The sequence below is a fragment of the Rhinatrema bivittatum genome, chromosome 2 (assembly GCF_901001135.1).
Source record: "Rhinatrema bivittatum chromosome 2, aRhiBiv1.1, whole genome shotgun sequence".
Lineage (NCBI taxonomy): Eukaryota > Metazoa > Chordata > Amphibia > Gymnophiona > Rhinatrematidae > Rhinatrema > Rhinatrema bivittatum.
The window spans coordinates 439,538,435-439,556,501 of NC_042616.1; the positions used below are offsets into that span (position 1 = coordinate 439,538,435).

Here is an 18,067-nt window from a genome sequence, read left to right on the forward strand (position 1 = left end):
TACCACCCACCTGGTCAAGATGGTGAAACTGACAGTGAAATGCTAAGAGAAATTAGGGAAGCTAACCAAATTGGTAGTGCGGTAATAATGGGAGACTTCAATTACCTTCTGACAATCACGTTATATCCAAAAGTTTATAATCTTTAATAGCAGTGTTATTCTTATGCCTCTAATGACTTCTTTTTACTAGTGATATAGGACCTTCATACACACCCACGGTTGGCAAATATACAACTTGTGCTTTCACTGCTACGAGTCTTTCTTTAATCATCGGTCCATAACAGCATATTTTCTTATTTTGTTTTTTCAATTTTCGTACGGTTTTGTAATTATTATTTTTTTAAATTATGGAAATGAGTACTTCCCTTAAACTTGTGCTACCACGCTTTGGAGTCCAGATTTCAAGAGTCTGACGTGTCCACGTTTCATGAGCCGCTGCTTCAGGGACTTCTTGTTGTCACTCCTGTCACTACTGTGAAAAATCTCCAGATGCTCTTTAATGGAAAGTAAAGGTCCATCTCATCTTTATTACAGACCTCACCACCATTTTGTTCTATCGGCCTCCTGTCCCCCACAAGACTTGCCAAAAGTCCCTGGTGGTCCAGCAGGGGTCCAGGAGTGATCTCGCCGTCGGCTGCCAGTATTCAAAATGGCACCGATAGCCTTTGCCCTTACTATGTCACAGGGGCTACTGGTGCCATTGGTCAGCCCCTGTCACATGGTAGGAGCACAAGATGGCACCAGCCATCCATTGCTCCTACCATGTGACAGGGGCTGACCAATGGCACCGGTAGCCCCTGTGACCATAGTAGATCAAAGGCTATTGGTGCCATTTTGATGCGAGGCAGGCCCAACAGCCATATGGCACGGAGGGAGAAATCGCTTGCGGGACCCCGCTGGACCACCAGGAATGTTAGTAAGTCTTGGGGAGGGATCGGGATGGTGGGGGGGGGATTGTATTTAATGTATTATAGTAAATTTTAATGCTTGGGGTGGGTTTTTTAAGCTTTGATTTCCCACGTCTTTTTTTGGGCCCGTTTTGTTTTTCCCTACTTAGTTTTTTGTTCGTTTTTCCAAAAACTAACCGAGGAAAAACAAACTTTACCCCGAAGCGTCCGACTCAAAAATGACATGGTACAAAAAAACAAAGCTCATCTCTATTGTTCATGGCCCTTTGCCATGTTGTAGCTTGCCACTTGGCAGGGGCATGGATTTTGAGGGCCTACCCCTCTGGTGCCCGTCAGCACGAGGGCTACTGCAGAGGGGGGGTTGACTATATTGATGCTGGGGAAGACTCAGATGATTGCTTGGGCATCCTTTGCAGTTTCTGGGTGAGAACATTCATCATGTTGTTCATTGTACCAACCAGCATGGTTACATTCTGGGCGTTGTCAGCGGTTTAATCATAGAGAATCTGGCCTTTCCTATTTACAGCCTTCCTGAGGCACAGTAGATATTCCTGTATATGCCTCAGGTATACCCCATGCCTCCTTTTGAGCTGGTCCAGCTGCTCATGTATGGACTCGTGCGTTGGAGGTGGGGATTTGGTGCTGGTGCCAGACCTGGTGCAGGGCCTGGTGGTGGTCATGGTGCCAGTGCTGGAAGTTGGGCCTCCAATTCTGGCATTACCGAGCTTGTAAGCTGTTCCTGCTGAGGCCATGGTACTTTGGGCTGCCACTTTAGTATGCTGGCTCCCAATCAAGGCTCTATTCCTTCATTAACTCAGAGAGGGTGAGGAACAGATTGAGTGGGCTTGTTGAACCCAGGGTTTGCAGCATTGCCAATGGTTCCTGAGGTGGTGGCTGTTCTTCCTCCTTCTCTTCATCACTCACCTGGGTCTGTGTATCCATGAGGAAGGATGTGTGAAAGGTTAGTGGTGCCCTGCTGGACCCTAGGGCTTCCTGGTGGGACCGGCAACTTCATGAGTGAAAGCTGTAGAAAAAAAACATAAGACATAAGTACCAATGGCAGCTAGTATCCTTTTTCCATTTGGCATCAGAGGTGCACTTTGCTTGTTGGCATTTTGAGAATCTTATACCAAATGATGTGTATACCCATTGCTGCCTGCCCATTTACAGGAAAGGTGAACTTGCCAGCTGTGGCTCGCATGGTGTCTAGCCACTCATCCATGCCCTTGATGACATCCTGTCCCAGCTTTTCCATGAGTCGCTCCTCCATGGGGGTAAGGACGATGGGATAAGGGACTCCTCCTCCGGTCCACTGTCATACTTGTTTCTGGCTGCCACCTTGCCTTTCAGCTGCACCCTGATATCCCTGTACCTGTGAGTGACCTGCTCCCCACTTCATGCACTCCAATGTGCCTGGTGATGGCCTGAGTTAGGTTTCACCAGATCTGGCCCTTGGCTTCCTTGGATGTCTTGGACACCCAGTTACCAAACAGCATGGCATAATTTTGCAGGACCCTTGCAATCACCATATTGTTCTCCATGATGCTGAACCTGTATGTTCCTGAGATGCTGGTGTGGTGTTGCCTGGCTGCCTGAAGGAGAAACCACTTCCTCTTCCGGAGAGGTGTCCTCCCTTTCTTCACTCACCATCTTGTTCCCTTCTCCCCTCTCTTTCTCCCCTCCTCCTGCCCCTGCTCTGACTATCTCTACTAGCCTGCCTTCCTCCTTCTTCCATCCCCACAGCCTATCCACTTCCCCCTCCCCCTCCCATTTCCTCCTATTCCTTTCCTCCTTCCTCTCTCTACTCCTGTCCCTGTCCTTACTCCTACTCCTCCTTCCCTAGCACCCATGCCTTCATAATCCTGCCTCCTCTCCTCCCTCTTTCCCCTCCTCTCCCCACTCCTCTCATGTTCCATCCGCTTCAAAACCTCCATTCATCTCCTCACTTCTCCACACACCTCCTCCACACACCACCTCCACAGATCTCCTCACTCCTCTTCCACAAACCTTCTCATGCCTCCACTCCTCAGGTTCTCCACTCACCTCCTCCACACTCCTCCTCATACCTCCTCCTCCACACACCTCTACTCCTCCACTCACCTCCTCCACACATCTCCTCACTCCTCCATTCGTCACCTCCACACACAACCTCACTCCTCCTCCACACACCTCCTCACATCTCCACAGAAAATGACAAACGTGACAAACACAAACTTTCATACACACAGCTAGACAAAACACAAAGATCAAGGTAAACAGAAGGAAAAACAGTAACCAACAAGACAACTCACTCAGAAATCACTATCCACTAAACTCCAACCAAGAACTCACCTAGTCTCCTCTCTTCTCTCCAAATGCCTGACATACCCTCAAAGAGGCAGCTGCAGGAAGCCTGTGTATATAAACTGAAAAAATTAAGTGGCATGAGTTGACACAATGCGCCACGTGATGACGCAATGCATGTGCTGACACAATGCTGCGTGCAATGAAACAATGCCGTATGTGATATTTACCTATGTGATACCTCAGGCTGCACATTACCCTTACCATGCCCCTTTTTTTATTGTGAGCACTATTTCTGCAATATTTATATCATTTTGATAAATCTAGGTCTTGCTTAGAAATATATCAAAATGCTTTTCAAATGCAAAATGAATTATCTTCAGCTACTGTGTACTGTTCTGGAAACTGGTTTGATACTGATTTCAAATGGGTTGTAAGAAAGTTCAATGTGGATGCTACTGGAAATCTATTACTCATTTATTGCAAGGTTTGGTTGGGCTAAGGCAAAGCATCTCAAATAATAAATGCTAAGCTAATACATAATTTAAGTAATAGAAGCTGAATTTTATAGGGGTGAATTCACATCTGCATTAATAGCGGATTTTAAAGACTGAAGTAATTTGTGTCTGAGATAGGAATAGTTTTACCAGTAAACACTAACTATGCTGTTTCTTCACTGAATTGAGTTTAGCTTTTGATGTATTAAGTTAGTCCAATAAAAAGGAATCATCTACGACTTGTATTTTGACCCTTATTTCTACATATTCAAGTACATTAACGTGGCAATCACAATAATGTGCATAACACGAGAGCATACTAGACAGACCAGGCAGTCTTTTTTCTCCTGCCATATTTTATGTTTCTGCTTTTCTTTAAGGCAGCATATACTGTAAATATGTTAAATTACTCCATGCTATTTACAATGACAAGCAGAAACCAATGAGTGTTATTAAAGTATGGGTGTAAAATCTTTATCAAATTACATAGTGACTAGTGCCTAAATCTTGTTATGTTGCAGGTAAAATTGCTCTTTTCCTGAGCAGAATGCTATTGGAGTTAATCCTGATGGATTGCAAATATGTTGATTCCTCTCTAAAGCTCCAGGCAATTCAACTAGTTAGGCCAGTATGCCAAGCATTCATAAATCTTCCCCTAATTTTCTCTTATTAAAGTTTCCATTCAGCATGGATCCTGTTGGGACTAACAGTGCAGCAAATTATTTGAGACATGCATACAAATTTTCAGTCTCAGCAGTTTCTTAAGTTTTTATTAAACTGCTTCATTAAGCACTTCAGATTTATCTTCGGAGTCTAAGTGCCTAAGACCCTTTTACCATTTGAGAAAAAAAAGCTCAGTGAATTAGGTCCTAAGACTAAAGTCCACCTTTTATCTTTCCTATCACTTTAAAACTTTTCACAACTTCCCCTTACTAAGAAAGAAGTAGATTTAAGGTCACCAGGTGAGGATACCTATTGCATCGACTTTTACTTTTTGAAAGAAATAAATTGTCACAGGAGGGCTTTCACAGTTGAAACACTGGTATCATGACCCTGAATGAACTGCAGAGAATGAAGAAGTTGTGATCCCCTGGGACATTTCCATTCCAACCGATAAAAAGCTTGATGTTGGAAAACTGGACAGTGGTAAAGGGGAAAAGCACAAGAACAGCATTACTAATAGAAATTTCAGAATAAAGTGACTATACTGCTGATGATAATCAAGTACCAAGCAATGCGGTTAGAGACCAAGAAACGGAGGCAGAAATATACAGAAATAGTACCATATGTAATGGGCATCACCAGATATTTTAAACTACAATTCCAAGTGCCCCTTGGTATGCTGCTTGCACATATGAATTCCAGAGGGAAGCTGTCACTAGCACAATGCATGCATTAAGATGAGTACCAGCAGTAAACCTGAGAGATTTAGGTCATACTCAACATGCCCTGGCTTACATGTGAGATCCAATTCCTGTCAAGGTATGCACAAAACAAACTAATTTGGAGATTCTACCCCAAATTAAACTTGAAAAAACTCATCATAATTTGCAGTATGCAATTTTTCAAAGGAGATGGACTGCTATCTTTCATAAAGGCTGATGTAGTAACTTATGAACAAACTGGATCCCACATAGCATATGAAAATAATGTGCATGGTTGAAATTTAGTTTGGTATGCTTGCTATTTTTCCAAGTTTCTACATGCAAGTTTGTATTTGCAAAGATGTTCACAAAAATTATATTAAATCACTAATGAGCTGGAAAGCCAAGTAAATCAATTCATTAGCAATTTCTCCATAATACATTTACATGCGGAAAATCATGCAAAGTTGCAAGTCCATATTTTCACATGGATTTTTTTTCACAAAAATAAACCCCATGAAGATATTTTTACCTTGTTTAAATGAGCTGGTATTGTGTCATTCCTATGTTCCCACGCTTGGGTTAGTACATTGGCCACGTAGTTCCTACTAGGTTTATTTTTATTTTTTGAAGTTAATTACATTTCTCATTTTTGAGAGTGGCAAATTGGTATATTGGATGAACTTTTTACATTTGAATCATCATCATGAGGAATGTTTAGAACAGTTTAACATAAATAGAAAGAAACGAAGTATGCCATACATTTAAAATATTCCTTTTGACTAAAGACAGTCAGAAAAAAAGTTATCCAAGTATGGTCAATTGAAAACACACACTCTTTATTTCACAAGTTGAAATTTTTTGTAAGTAGGAACCAAATTGCTTCATACCTAATAAAATTCAACTAATTTTTCAATAGTTAAAAACAGTTTGGTTTGTTCTTTGAAAATATTATGTCTCCGATGAGATCATTTCAGTTATCCAGTAGGCATGGATAAAAAAACTGAGAGCAAAACATTGTTTTGTACTACTGCCATTAAATATGAGGGGAGTGGGGGGCTGCATATAGAATCAGTAGATATCATTTTGTGATTGTTCACCATGGATACCCTCTATCATTTTACTAATCCACGCCTAGCATCCTTCACGTTCAGAGAAGAGATTCAGGGAAAACATACAGAATACAATTTTTATATTAGGAGAATCCTCTCTACAAAGTCAACTGAGTTGTACAATGTCGTTTTCCCTTTACATGCATATATGTTAGATTTTTGGCTGTTAAAACACCCCCCAAAAAACATGAAGTTTCAGATTTGATCTATGAATGACCCCCAAATAAAATCCCTTTGATATTTAATTGCTTGAGAAGAACATATGTCCTAACTTATATCAATTACATTTTGTCTTCCTGGATACACAGGTACCTCTGTTCTACAGGTAACAGCTACCGATGCAGATGACCCCACCTATGGGAACAGTGCCAGGGTGGTATACAGCATTCTTCAGGGACAGCCATATTTCTCTGTTGATCCTAAAACAGGTGACCATTCTATATTCTTTGGTTAATCTTAAATCTTGATAACATGTCTGCTGGTAACTAGATTCATTTTTTTAGACATTCACATTTGCTTAATCAGCTGACTGGAGGTTTATCTCAAATATTGTATTGTCTAAAATTCAGCCTATTGTTTTATTTGTTGTAACGTTTGTCTACTGGTCATGGGGTGGGGGGGGGGGGGAAGGGGGCAGGGTCTTTTGTCCTTATTAGATTAAACGTCTGGAACTGAAGACAGAAATCTGAGTTCAAAGCTGACTATTCAATTACGGAAACAGAAATGCTTATATGGACACGTATGGATAAAATATAGGGACCTTCATTTTCAGTAATTTTACTTTTCCTGGGAATTTTATTGTTCAAACAAAAAAAAAAAAATCAGAGGAAAAATTCCCTCTGCTTTTTCTCCTGTTTGTTACAACAAAGTCATTTTACCACTGATTATTTGTTGTTATAACATTGAAATTCCCATGAAACTGGTGATCACAAAGCTCTAATGTGCCCTCATATTGCGGGCCAAAGGGAAAAAAAAACCCTTCCCTTTTACTGAAACAGCCACGTAATCTATGATACCGTACCCAGGATTATATCACAGTGATTTTGGTGAAAGGGAAGCTCTTCTTTCCTTGCAGCCTGCAGAAGGAAGGCAATTTAGAGCTCTGGTTCACCATTAAGTTTTGTTTGGGCTACTTAAAGTCTGCATTTAAATTGTGCTTTTTGTTAGCATTTGCATTTAGCTTCTTCTTCTGGACTTTTCTTGCGGTATTATATATTACACATACAGCAGGTCTGTATAATAATGTAAACATTTTGTTGTAAAAACAAGTGAAAATGAGCTCTCCCTCTTCTTAAGGAAAATGCAAGTATATTTTCTTTAATAACATCTTCTCAGGTGCTAATGTTACCAAATAGGCTCTTATATCATTCACTTGTCTGTCATTCATATACACATTCTGTAATAGGAAGGCAATGATGTGGTAAAATGATCTTATTGAACCATTAACCATTGATGCAAGAAAAAAATATTAGTTGCTTTTTAGTGGTTAGAAAAACAATTGGGAGAACAAATTAGTTCTAAATCTCCTGTATCATTGATTGTCCATATGAACTTGAAGAAATCACTTTACTGAAGAGTATAGACATTTGTCAGAGTTCATGGGGCAATATAATGGTGCATGCATGTTATAAAATCTGTTGGACTGGCGCGCGAGTATGGGCGGCATGTGCGGGGGGGGGGGGGTGAATTTTTGAATAGTACGCTCGGTGACACAATCGGACTTCCCCAGATCTTCCCAGTCCGCTCCAATTAAGGAGCAGACTAGGAAAGAACTTCCCTACATCCCTGCCTAACCTTCCTCCCCTCTCCCCTCTCCCCTCTCCCCTCTTACCCTTAACCCCTACCTAGCTACCCAAAATTTTCTTATCGTACCACTTACTGCTCCTCTGGAACAGAAGCAGTTTCTGTGCGCCGGCCGGCTGCCAGCATGCGCTTCCCGGGACAGTGGTTAATAGCCACTTTCCCGGCAGGCCGGGCCCTTTAAAAAATGTGTGCGGCGCACACAGGCCCAGCCACGTGCGTACCTGCTGGTATTTGTGTGCATGGCCCTTTTAAAATCCAGCCTTATATATTCTGGGCTGTATCTCCGTTTTTATTGGCTAAAATCTTATCAAATTTCTTTATTAACTATAAATAATGAATTTTTGCTAATATAGCATGGAGTAAGTGATGTGTTGCATTACATCAGACTTTACCATATTCCTGCTGTTTTCTGAATATATCATATATTTATACTGCTTTCCAGCTGAGCAGGAGAGTTCACATCAACTTTCTCAAACAGTCAAGCATCTTATTGGTACAAATGCAAAGTTTAGTAAATGACAAAACTCTGCTTTCAGTCCATATTGTTGTGAGAACTTTGTGCCTCATTTTTAAAATAAAGGGTCCTATATACTAAGCATTTTCTGCATAGACACAAAATGGGAGAAAACCTTTGGTGAATAAGTCCTAAGTGACTAATATCTGTAACAGATTTATTTGTGACAAAGAAGTACCAAATGATGAGTTCAGCATGGGTGAGATAAAATGAAACAACTTTACCTTAACAACTCAGAAAGAAATAGTGCAAATTATCAGTAAAAGGAATTTGTCATCCTGTCCTCTAAGTCCATGTATAGCAAACCTGCTGAAAGCTATTCATGAGTACATTAATATTCAGATATCTGATAAAGTTAATCTTTCTCATTCTGAAAAATGTTTGCCTTCCACTCTGAAGTGAGCATTTTTTCCTCCAATTTTAAAGAAAACAACTGCCCATCTTTCTATTCTTGATTATTATTATCCTATTTTATCCCTTCCATTCCTTTAACAAATTTTTATAACTGTGGTATTAAACCACCTGACAGATTTAATGTACAATAACTCCATCACTGACCAATATCATTTTGAAGTTAAGAAAAATTTTCAGTACTTTGTTATCTAGTCTAGATAACATTAGATGGGGATTTGATAGGGGAATAAACTATGTAATGATTCCTTTGGATATATATCTAAATCATAAGATTTTTCTTTCCTATTTATATACCTTTAAGATATCTTGAACATTTTTTCCTTCAATTTATCTGGCCGCAGATAACAAATTAGAATTGTTTCTCTTCTTTCTACATAGCACAAAAGTATTACAGGAATCCCCCATGGCTTGACATTATTGGCTGCTCCACTATCTTACTGTCACTTTATGGGTTTAGAAACAACTTATACATTTTATGCTGATGATTTTCATTTATTTTTACCAATGTTATTGTGATCTGTGATGTTTGAGATTGTTCCATTTACTTTACTGCTATAAAGGATTGGCTATTTTGAATAAACTTGCACTCAATCAGGCCAATACTGTAAAGTGCACGGGAAAATGGGCACTCAGTGTTGACCGCACACTTTCCCAACGTGCACCCAACCACCTCTCCTGGGCACGCGATACTGTAGTTAAATGAGGGGTCAGGCTAAAAAGGAGGCCTAGGGACAATAGTGCGTCCCTAGCACATCCTTGTGGAAACCCATGAGAGGTGGCTGTCAGTGGGTTCAGAAAACAGATGCTCAAATTTACTAGCATCTGTTTTCCAAACTCGATGATAACGTGTTAGAAAAATGGACACTCATAAAGCTGAGCATCCATTTTCCTAATCTGACCCGCCTGCACATTTTTATTTTATTATTTATTTTTATTTTTATTTTTTTTTAGCTTTTTGGTTCCTCTGACTTAATATTGCTAGGTTATTAAGTTGGAGGATGTACAGAAAAGCAGTATTTTCTGCTTTCCTGTACACTTTTTCTGAGCGTAAAATGTTCGGGTCTGGTGCACATTTTTTTTACGGTATTTAGGGTGAATTACTAATAGCCTCTTTAACATGCATTTGCATGTGATGAGCGCTATTAGTTTTGGGTGGGTTTGGATGTATGTTATGGACGTGCTAAATCCCTTATTCTATAAGGGGTTGTGGACGCATGTCCAAAACGCTTGTCCAACAGCGTGTTAAACAGTTTGCTCACTTTACAGTATCAGCCTGAATGTTGGCAAGACAGAATTGACTATTTTGAGTAGATTTCCCTTTTCTGATGCTTCCTCTGTATTTAACTTTGAAGTCTGTAAGTTATCAGTACAGATGCAAATGCATAACTTATTTCTGGTCCTTGATGCTAATCATCCATGTGTCCCCAAATCAAAGCTACAGTTAAGTCATTGCTTTATAAATTATGTTTATTACATAGATTAAAACTGTTATTGGGCTCACATGATGTTTACACTGGCTATCAGCTCTCTTAGAACCCTAAAATTCATGCAAAATTCTTTGCATGGGTTTTGACCTATTCTTAGTTCCTTGCACTGGCTCCCTGTTCAATGGAGAATTAAATTCAGATTAGTCATCCTCATTCATAAACTTTTGAATAACATATCCTTGACATAGATTAGCTCTATTTTGCACATTTATAATTCACCCTGATCCTCGAGGTCAGCTCACTTTGGGCTTCTGGAAATACCCTCTCTCTACCTTGTCCACCTTGATGAAACCCTTAACTGGGCTTTTTCTACTGCTGGCTTCTCATTAGGGAAAGTTTTACCTGAACAACTATGGGCTATGACTTACACTCAATCTTTCAAAAAACCATGAAAAACAGTTTTATTCCAGCAAGATTTTGAGCTAGATCTTTAAAATGCCTGTTTGTTCTTATTTTTCTTCCAGCTGGTTAGTATATGAGTTATCCTTGATCTCCTAGACCATATGGTTGTCTATGAGTAATTAGAGAGGTGCTTCGGGAAAAATATTGTGTTGGGCTTCGTTTTGCCCCCCCCCCCCCCGTGAGAATTTCATTTTTCTCGTGATTTGGTGTTTTGTTTTTTTCGGGGGTCCCAATTTTCAGGTTAGTGTGCACTATTTGGAGTGTGAATTTTTCAAAATTTTGGAAAAATAAATCATTTTTCGGTTCTCTCGAACCATTTCAAATTAGGCAATTTCATTGACATTACTTAATTCGGGAAAAGCGATTGCACATCCCTGTGAGTAATATGTATTTTCTAGACACAATATGAAGCTTTCACAGATTCATTTGTTTTATACTTTTTATTGCTAACTTGTATATCTGTTTATCTGTTTTATAATATTATGAGTTTTGCATTATATCCCACAAAAATCATATTATTATATGCAGGTTATACTTTTTTATTTTAAATAAAATAGTCTACTCATTTAGTATGATTTTATGTAAATGATAATCTGTATGTTTTCCATCTAAAGTAGAGCTCCTTTAATTACCCATGAACACTGATTCAGGAAAATGTTTTCAATTAAAAGGCAAGTATATATATTGTACATATGAGGGAATTTTCATAGAATTATGTAGGAGTTACACATATAGGGCTGGATTTTAAAAGCCCTACCTGTGCCGGGCCTATTTTATAAAGGCCCAGCGACGCGTGTAAAGCCCTGGGGTGCGTGTAAGTCCCAGGGCTTGCAAAAAGGGGCGGTCCAGGGGCAGGGCATGGGCGGGGTGGTCCAGGGACAGAGCAGGGATGGGGCCAGAGGCCTCCAACATAGCATCCATTGCCGCTGTGTCAGAGGATTGCGTACCAGCAGGCTGCTGACGTGCGCAACTTGTGCCTGCCCGGAGGCAGGCACAAAAGATGTCAAAGTTCAGGAGGGGTTAGAGTAGGGCGAGGAGGGAGAAAGGTTAGGGGAAGGGGTGGGAAGATCAGGCTAGGGGGGAGGGAACAGGGGAAGGCAGTGTGGCTCATAGCGTGCGCACGCATGTTATAAAATCTGGCATACATGTGTGCAAGTCGGGTAGCGCACGTACATCTACACCTGCACGCACATTTTAAAATCTACCCCAGAGTATATATGTGCATAAATATAATGTACATGCATACATGCTATTTTATAAACCTCAAGGATATGTGTATATCTACACTATGATGGTAAATGTTAAGGAGAAAAAGGGATGGTCTGGGGCATTCTGGGTAGGTATTTAGAAGTACATAGAATAAGAGTTTACATCATGTGTGATCATTGTTTAAAAGTACCATCTTGGAAGCCTAGTACAGATGTATTCCACAAATTGAAAATATCTGAAAGGAAAGTCAAATGACTGCCTGCATGGTTTAAAGGTGAAAGAGGCTATTTTAGTCAAAAGAAATTCTTTCAAAAATTAGACCAAGGATCCATCTGAAGAAAATAGAAAAAAGCATTTGCATTGGCAAGTTAGATGTAAATTATTGATAAGGCAGGCTAAAAGAGAATTTGAAAAGAAGCTGGCCATAGAAGCAAAAGTTAATAATAAAAACTTTAAAAAATATATCCTAAGCAGGAAACCTGTGAGAGAGTTGGTTAGGCTGATTAGATTTTTGAGGGGTTAAAGGGGTACTTAGGGAATATAAGGCCATCAGGAAAAGACAAAATTAATTCTTTGTTTTGGTGTTTACTGAAATGAATATTGTGGAAATAGCTGTGCTTAGAATTGTATTCCATGGTTATGATTCAGAAGAACTGAAACAAATCACAGAGAAATTGTAATCAGGTGGATTGACAAACTAGAGAGTAGAAAATTTCCCAGACCAGATAATATACACTCCAGAGTTCTGAAAGAACTAAAAAATGAAATTGAAGATCTATTTCTAATAATTTGTAACCTGTCATTAAAATCATCCATTAAACCTGAAGATTGGATGGTGGCCAATATAAACCTGATCTTAAAAAAGGGCTCTATAGTTGATCTAGGAAACTATAGATCAGTGAGTCAGACTTCAGTGCAGAGAAAAATCATGGAAACAATTCTAAAGGACAAAATCACAGAACATATAGAAGGACATGGTTTAATGGGATATAGCGAGCATGGATTTGCAGAAGGGAAATCTTGCCTTACCAATCTACTACATTTTTTGAGATTTAATAAATATGTGGTTTATGGTATGCCGGTGGATGTAGTGTATTTGGATTTTCAGAAGACATTTTAGAAAGAGCCCAAGAAGATACTCCTGAGAAAATTAAAAAGTCACATGATAGGAGGCAATGTCCTATTGTATGCTACAAACTGGTTAAAAGATAGGAAACAGAGAGTAGGACTAAATGGTCAATTTTCTTAGTAGGGTAGTATAAACAGCAGAGTCCCTCAGGGACCTGTACCGGTACCTATGCTTATTAATTTATTTATAACTAATCTGGAAAGAGGAACAATGAGTGAGGTGATAAAATTTGCAGAAACACAAACTTAGTCTGAGTTGTTAAATCACAAGAAATTGTGAAAAATTGCAGAAGGATCTTGAAAGACCGGAAGACTGGACATCCAAATGGCATATGAAATTTAATGTGGACAAGTGCAAAGTGATGCACATGGGGAAAGATAAGCACACTGTAGTAACTCGATCTTAGGTTCCATATTGGGAGTTACCATCCAGGAAAAGGATATGGACATCATAGTGGACAATAGTTTGAAATCCTATACTCAGTGTGTTGGCCATTAAAAATACAAAAAGAATATTAGGAATTATTAGGAAAGGAATGGAGAATAAAATGGAGAAAGATCATGATGCCTCTGTATCGCTTCTGGTGAGGCCGCTCCTGAAATACTGTGTGTAGTTCTGGTCACCTCATCTCAAAAATGATATAGTGGAATTGGAAGAGAGAAGGGTGAACAAAATTATAAAGGGAATTGAAAGGCTCCCCTATAAGAATAGGCTAAACAGGGTAGGGCTATTCAGCTAGGAGAATGGATGGCTGAGGTGGGGGGGGGGGGGGGATATGATAGAGGTTGATAAAATCACGAGTGGAATACAACAGGTAAATGTAAATCAATTATTTACTCTTTCAAAAAGTGCAAAGATTAGGGGATACTTCATGAAGTTGGTAAGTAGTACATTCAAAACAAATTGGAGAAAATTATTTTTCCCTCAATACACAATTTAAAATCTGGAATTCATTGCCCAAGCATGTGGCTAAAGCAGTTATTGTAGTTGGATTTAAAAAAAGGTTTGAACAAGTTCCTGGAGCGGAAGTCCATTAACTGTTATTAACCAAGTAGACACACATTGGCACATGTATGCCCCAAAATGCACAGATCATGTCACTTTTTGAAACTGCATGAGAGGTGCACACAGCGGGAGATACATATGCATCTGGACAGCTTTTAAAATTTGGTCAGCATGTGCAAGACTGACTTGTGCGTGCACCCCCAGTTGATGCATGCCCCAGGCTTTTAAAATTAACCTCATTGGGAATAGCCAATACTTATCAATGTGCGATAGCAATATGGGATCTATTTACTATTTGGGATGCTGCCAGGTACTTTTGACTTGGTTTGACAACTGTTGGAAACAGGTTACTGAGGCCTAGAATCATTAAAATGCTATAAATATAGCAGAAAAAGCGCCCGTGATAAACAAATGGGCATAGTTAGGCTAATTTTCTGTGTACCACATCGTATAGCTAATTTACACAAAGCACATTGCGCTATCATGTTGCGTGTTGCGTCAGTGTGCACGTTATTTTACTCCGTTCACGTTGATTTGTGCAGGCACATTATTTTTCTGGTTTATATATACAGGCTTCCTGTAGCTGCCTCTTTGAGGGTGTATCAGGAATTTGGAGAGAGGAGAGGAGAGTAGGTAAGTTGGTGGTAGTTGTAGTTGGGTTGTAGGTATTTAGTGAGTTTTGAGTGAGGTGTCCTGTGGCTTGTTTCTCATCTGTTTCCCTTTCCCTTTATCTATTATCTTGATCTGTTTGTGTGAAAGTTTTTGTTAGTTTGTCCTGTTTGTCTGTCTGTCTTTGTTTGGGTGAAGCATGCTGGTGAGGCAGAGGAGGAGAGGTTAGGCATGGTGGTAAAGTGGAGGAGGAGTGTTGAGGTGTGATTGTGAGCTGGAGGAGTAGTGATGAGACATGGTGGTGTTGAGGATTGGAAAGGATAGAGCATGAGGCAGGGAGAGAGAGAGAGAGAGGATAGGAGAAGCATGAAAAGAGGAGAGACAGAGTGATGATGAGGTCAAGAGTGCTAGGGAAGGAGGAAGAGTAGGAGTAGGGACAGGAATAGAGATAGGGAGGGGGGAAGGGAAAGAAGGAGGTGGGAGGGGGAAGCAGATAGGCAGGCAAGTCCGGTAGAAGGAAGTTGATAGCCTAGGGATACACAGAAAGGAAAAGGAGAGGGGAGTTGGTAGGGCATATGGGGGCACAGGGGAGGAAGGGAGCATAGAGGGGAGTGGGAGCAAGTCAGGAAAGGGAGGACACCTCTCCAGAAGCATAAGTGCCATCCACTTCAGGCAGCCAGGCAGCAGGGCACATTTGTCTGAGGGTGTTGAAGTTCAGCCCGAAGGAGAATAAGATGAACATTGCTGGGGTCCTGCAACACTATACCATGCTCTTCATCAACCGTGTGGCCAAGACCTCGAGGGCATCCTAGGGCCAGATCTTTCACATATCACCCAGGCTATCTCAAAGTGCAGCAGCATGAAATGCAGAGGGGAGCAGGTGGCTCACGAGTACTGGGACATAAAGGCCCGGTTGAAGACAAAGATGGCGAACTTCAACAAATACATACAGCAGACCAGCAGAGGAGCACATTGTCTGATTGTGCTCATGCTCATGATGAGCACCTCGTCCAATGGCTGGGACCAAATGTGTTCGAGGGAATGGCTGAGCAACTGGACACCACATGAGCTGGAACTGTAAGTTAACATCACCTATACATGTCAAAGCTGCAACAGTTGTGCACATCATTTGGCATAAAATGCTCAAATTAATTGACATGCAAAGTGTGCATCTCATGCTAAATGGTGCATGTATGTACCTCTTGGCTTTGGTACTTATGTTTTCTTTGTTTCTACAGCTCTCGCCCAGGATTCTGTAAGTCCCAGCCATCAAGCACCAGGGGCCAACAGTGAAGAGTCAGGGACCAGCCATGCAGCAACACTTTTTTGTGCCCCATTCCTTATGAATGCATAGACACAGTTCAGCATAGAGGAGAAAGAGGAGCTGCAGCAGCAGCAGCAGCAGTCTACTCATCCAGATCCTGGTAGCCCTCAGCTCAGCAAGCCCCCCAATGTGAGTTTAAACCTTTCAAGCTTCATGGAGGAACACAGCCTGCAGTGGGACACAGCTGAGCCTGCACAAACTTGTTCCAGCACACCACATGGCCAGCATGAGACAGCAGGCACTGAGCTGGAGCAGCTCACCAGCCCCATCACCTATGCTCTGGCCACAACGAGCACAGCACCAGTACTGGAAACTATAGAGGCCTCAATGCACAAGCAGCTGGACCAGCTGGAAAGGAACCATGGTGTCCACATATTGGCAGAGCCTAGTGCACCTGAGGATGGCTGTGGAAGGGCAGACCCAGGCCCTGCATGACTAGATGGCAGCCCACACAGAAGCTCTCACCTTGATAAATAACATCACCAGCATCCTGACTCAGATTCTACAATGAATGCTGGAGCCTCCACTTGTGCCTTCCCCAGCATCCCAAGACTCTACACAATATAGCAGTCTCTGATCTGAGAGATGACCCAGGGATAGGCCTCCCAAAGACATGCCAACCCCAAATGACAAGCCATGGCATACCAAAGGGCCATGATGGTTCAGAACTGCTATACTGTAATACCTAAGACAAGACTTGGACTGCCTGGGGCATTCACTTGAACTCTGCTGATTTGGACCTTAGGCTATCCCCTTGAGTGTATGCTTTCAACATGGACTGTCTGGGGCCTTCAATTGAAATCTGCTGCTTTGGTCCTTACACTGTCCCCTTGAGAACACTCTTTCAACATGGACTATCTGAGGGTCTGTTGGTTAACATCACATAATTGTGCTGCTATCAGCACTAACATTAGAGCTGTACTGGAGCAATGGGGTGCCACTTCTGCTTTCTATGTTATTTGCTGTAATCATGATTGTACAAATGGATAAGATGCTAATACTGTATATGTAATATTACCATTTGTAACAATATATGTAGAGGTCTACACTCAATGTGCTGTCATTTCATTTACAGTGTCATGTTCAATTGCAAATCTTGACCTTGCAGAATGTGATTACCAAAGACGTTGACATGCTTTCAATCTGTTGAAATGTTTTGTGTAATAAAATGGACACAGGTTTGAAAGAATGCTTTCTACTTGTCTGATTTTATTGTATGCTTTTTCTATTAAGGGTTCACTAGGTCAAAGGTTTTGAATCCACATGATATTCAATGCTAGAATGCCATTGGAATTCCAACTAGGTACTTCACTGGCAGGGAAGACCATATGGCCTACAGCATACAAGCTAAATCTGATTGTATGCTTCCAAAGAAGACAGCAAGAGCTAAACAGGAAACTCCTTACTGTGGAGCTTCAGTATTGGCTCTAGTTGCCTTCTCCAGAGGGAATACTGTTAGCTAACTGTTGGGCAGATGGGCATGTATGTGAGATGGACACTAGCTATCTAGTGTTAACTTCCATATGCAGTTCATTAGAATAGGTGTAGAAATGTTTGCCTAGAGATGCAGTAGCTATGTCTTTACTATGTTGGAGACCAATCAGATGTCTAGCTATGCAAGGGTCCTTTTAAAAAGGAGTTAATTTTAAAATTTAAATTTCATAAAAACATTAATATCATTATTAGAGATGTTTTTTATAAACTGCATATCTTTAAAAAAAACTAAAACCTCTCCTGACCCACGAAGACTTTAGAACAGTTCTGCAGGCATTACTCTTTGCTAAATTAGACTATTGTAATGCACTTCTATTAGGTCTTCCAAACAATGCTCTAAGGCCCCTTCAACTTCTTCAAAATTCTACAGCTCGTGTGCTTAATGGAGGTACTAAATTTGATCAAATTACTCTGATACTAATAGATTTACATTGGTTATCCATCAAATTCAGAATAGATTATAAGGTTCTCTGCATAATTCATGTCACTATACAATCAATCAGTTGAATGGCT

General features: G+C 40.6%; 1 protein-coding gene across 2 annotated transcripts in view; it reads left to right on the top strand.

Moving 5' to 3' along the window:
* Positions 1 to 18,067, top strand: part of CDH18 (cadherin 18) — a 1,107,921-nt gene that overhangs the window by 387,562 nt on the left and 702,292 nt on the right. For both annotated transcript variants that reach the window (XM_029590319.1, XM_029590320.1), the window contains exon 3: positions 6,473 to 6,592. In XM_029590319.1, the coding sequence (XP_029446179.1) occupies positions 6,473 to 6,592 (120 nt within the window). The remainder of the gene's footprint in view (positions 1 to 6,472; positions 6,593 to 18,067) is intronic.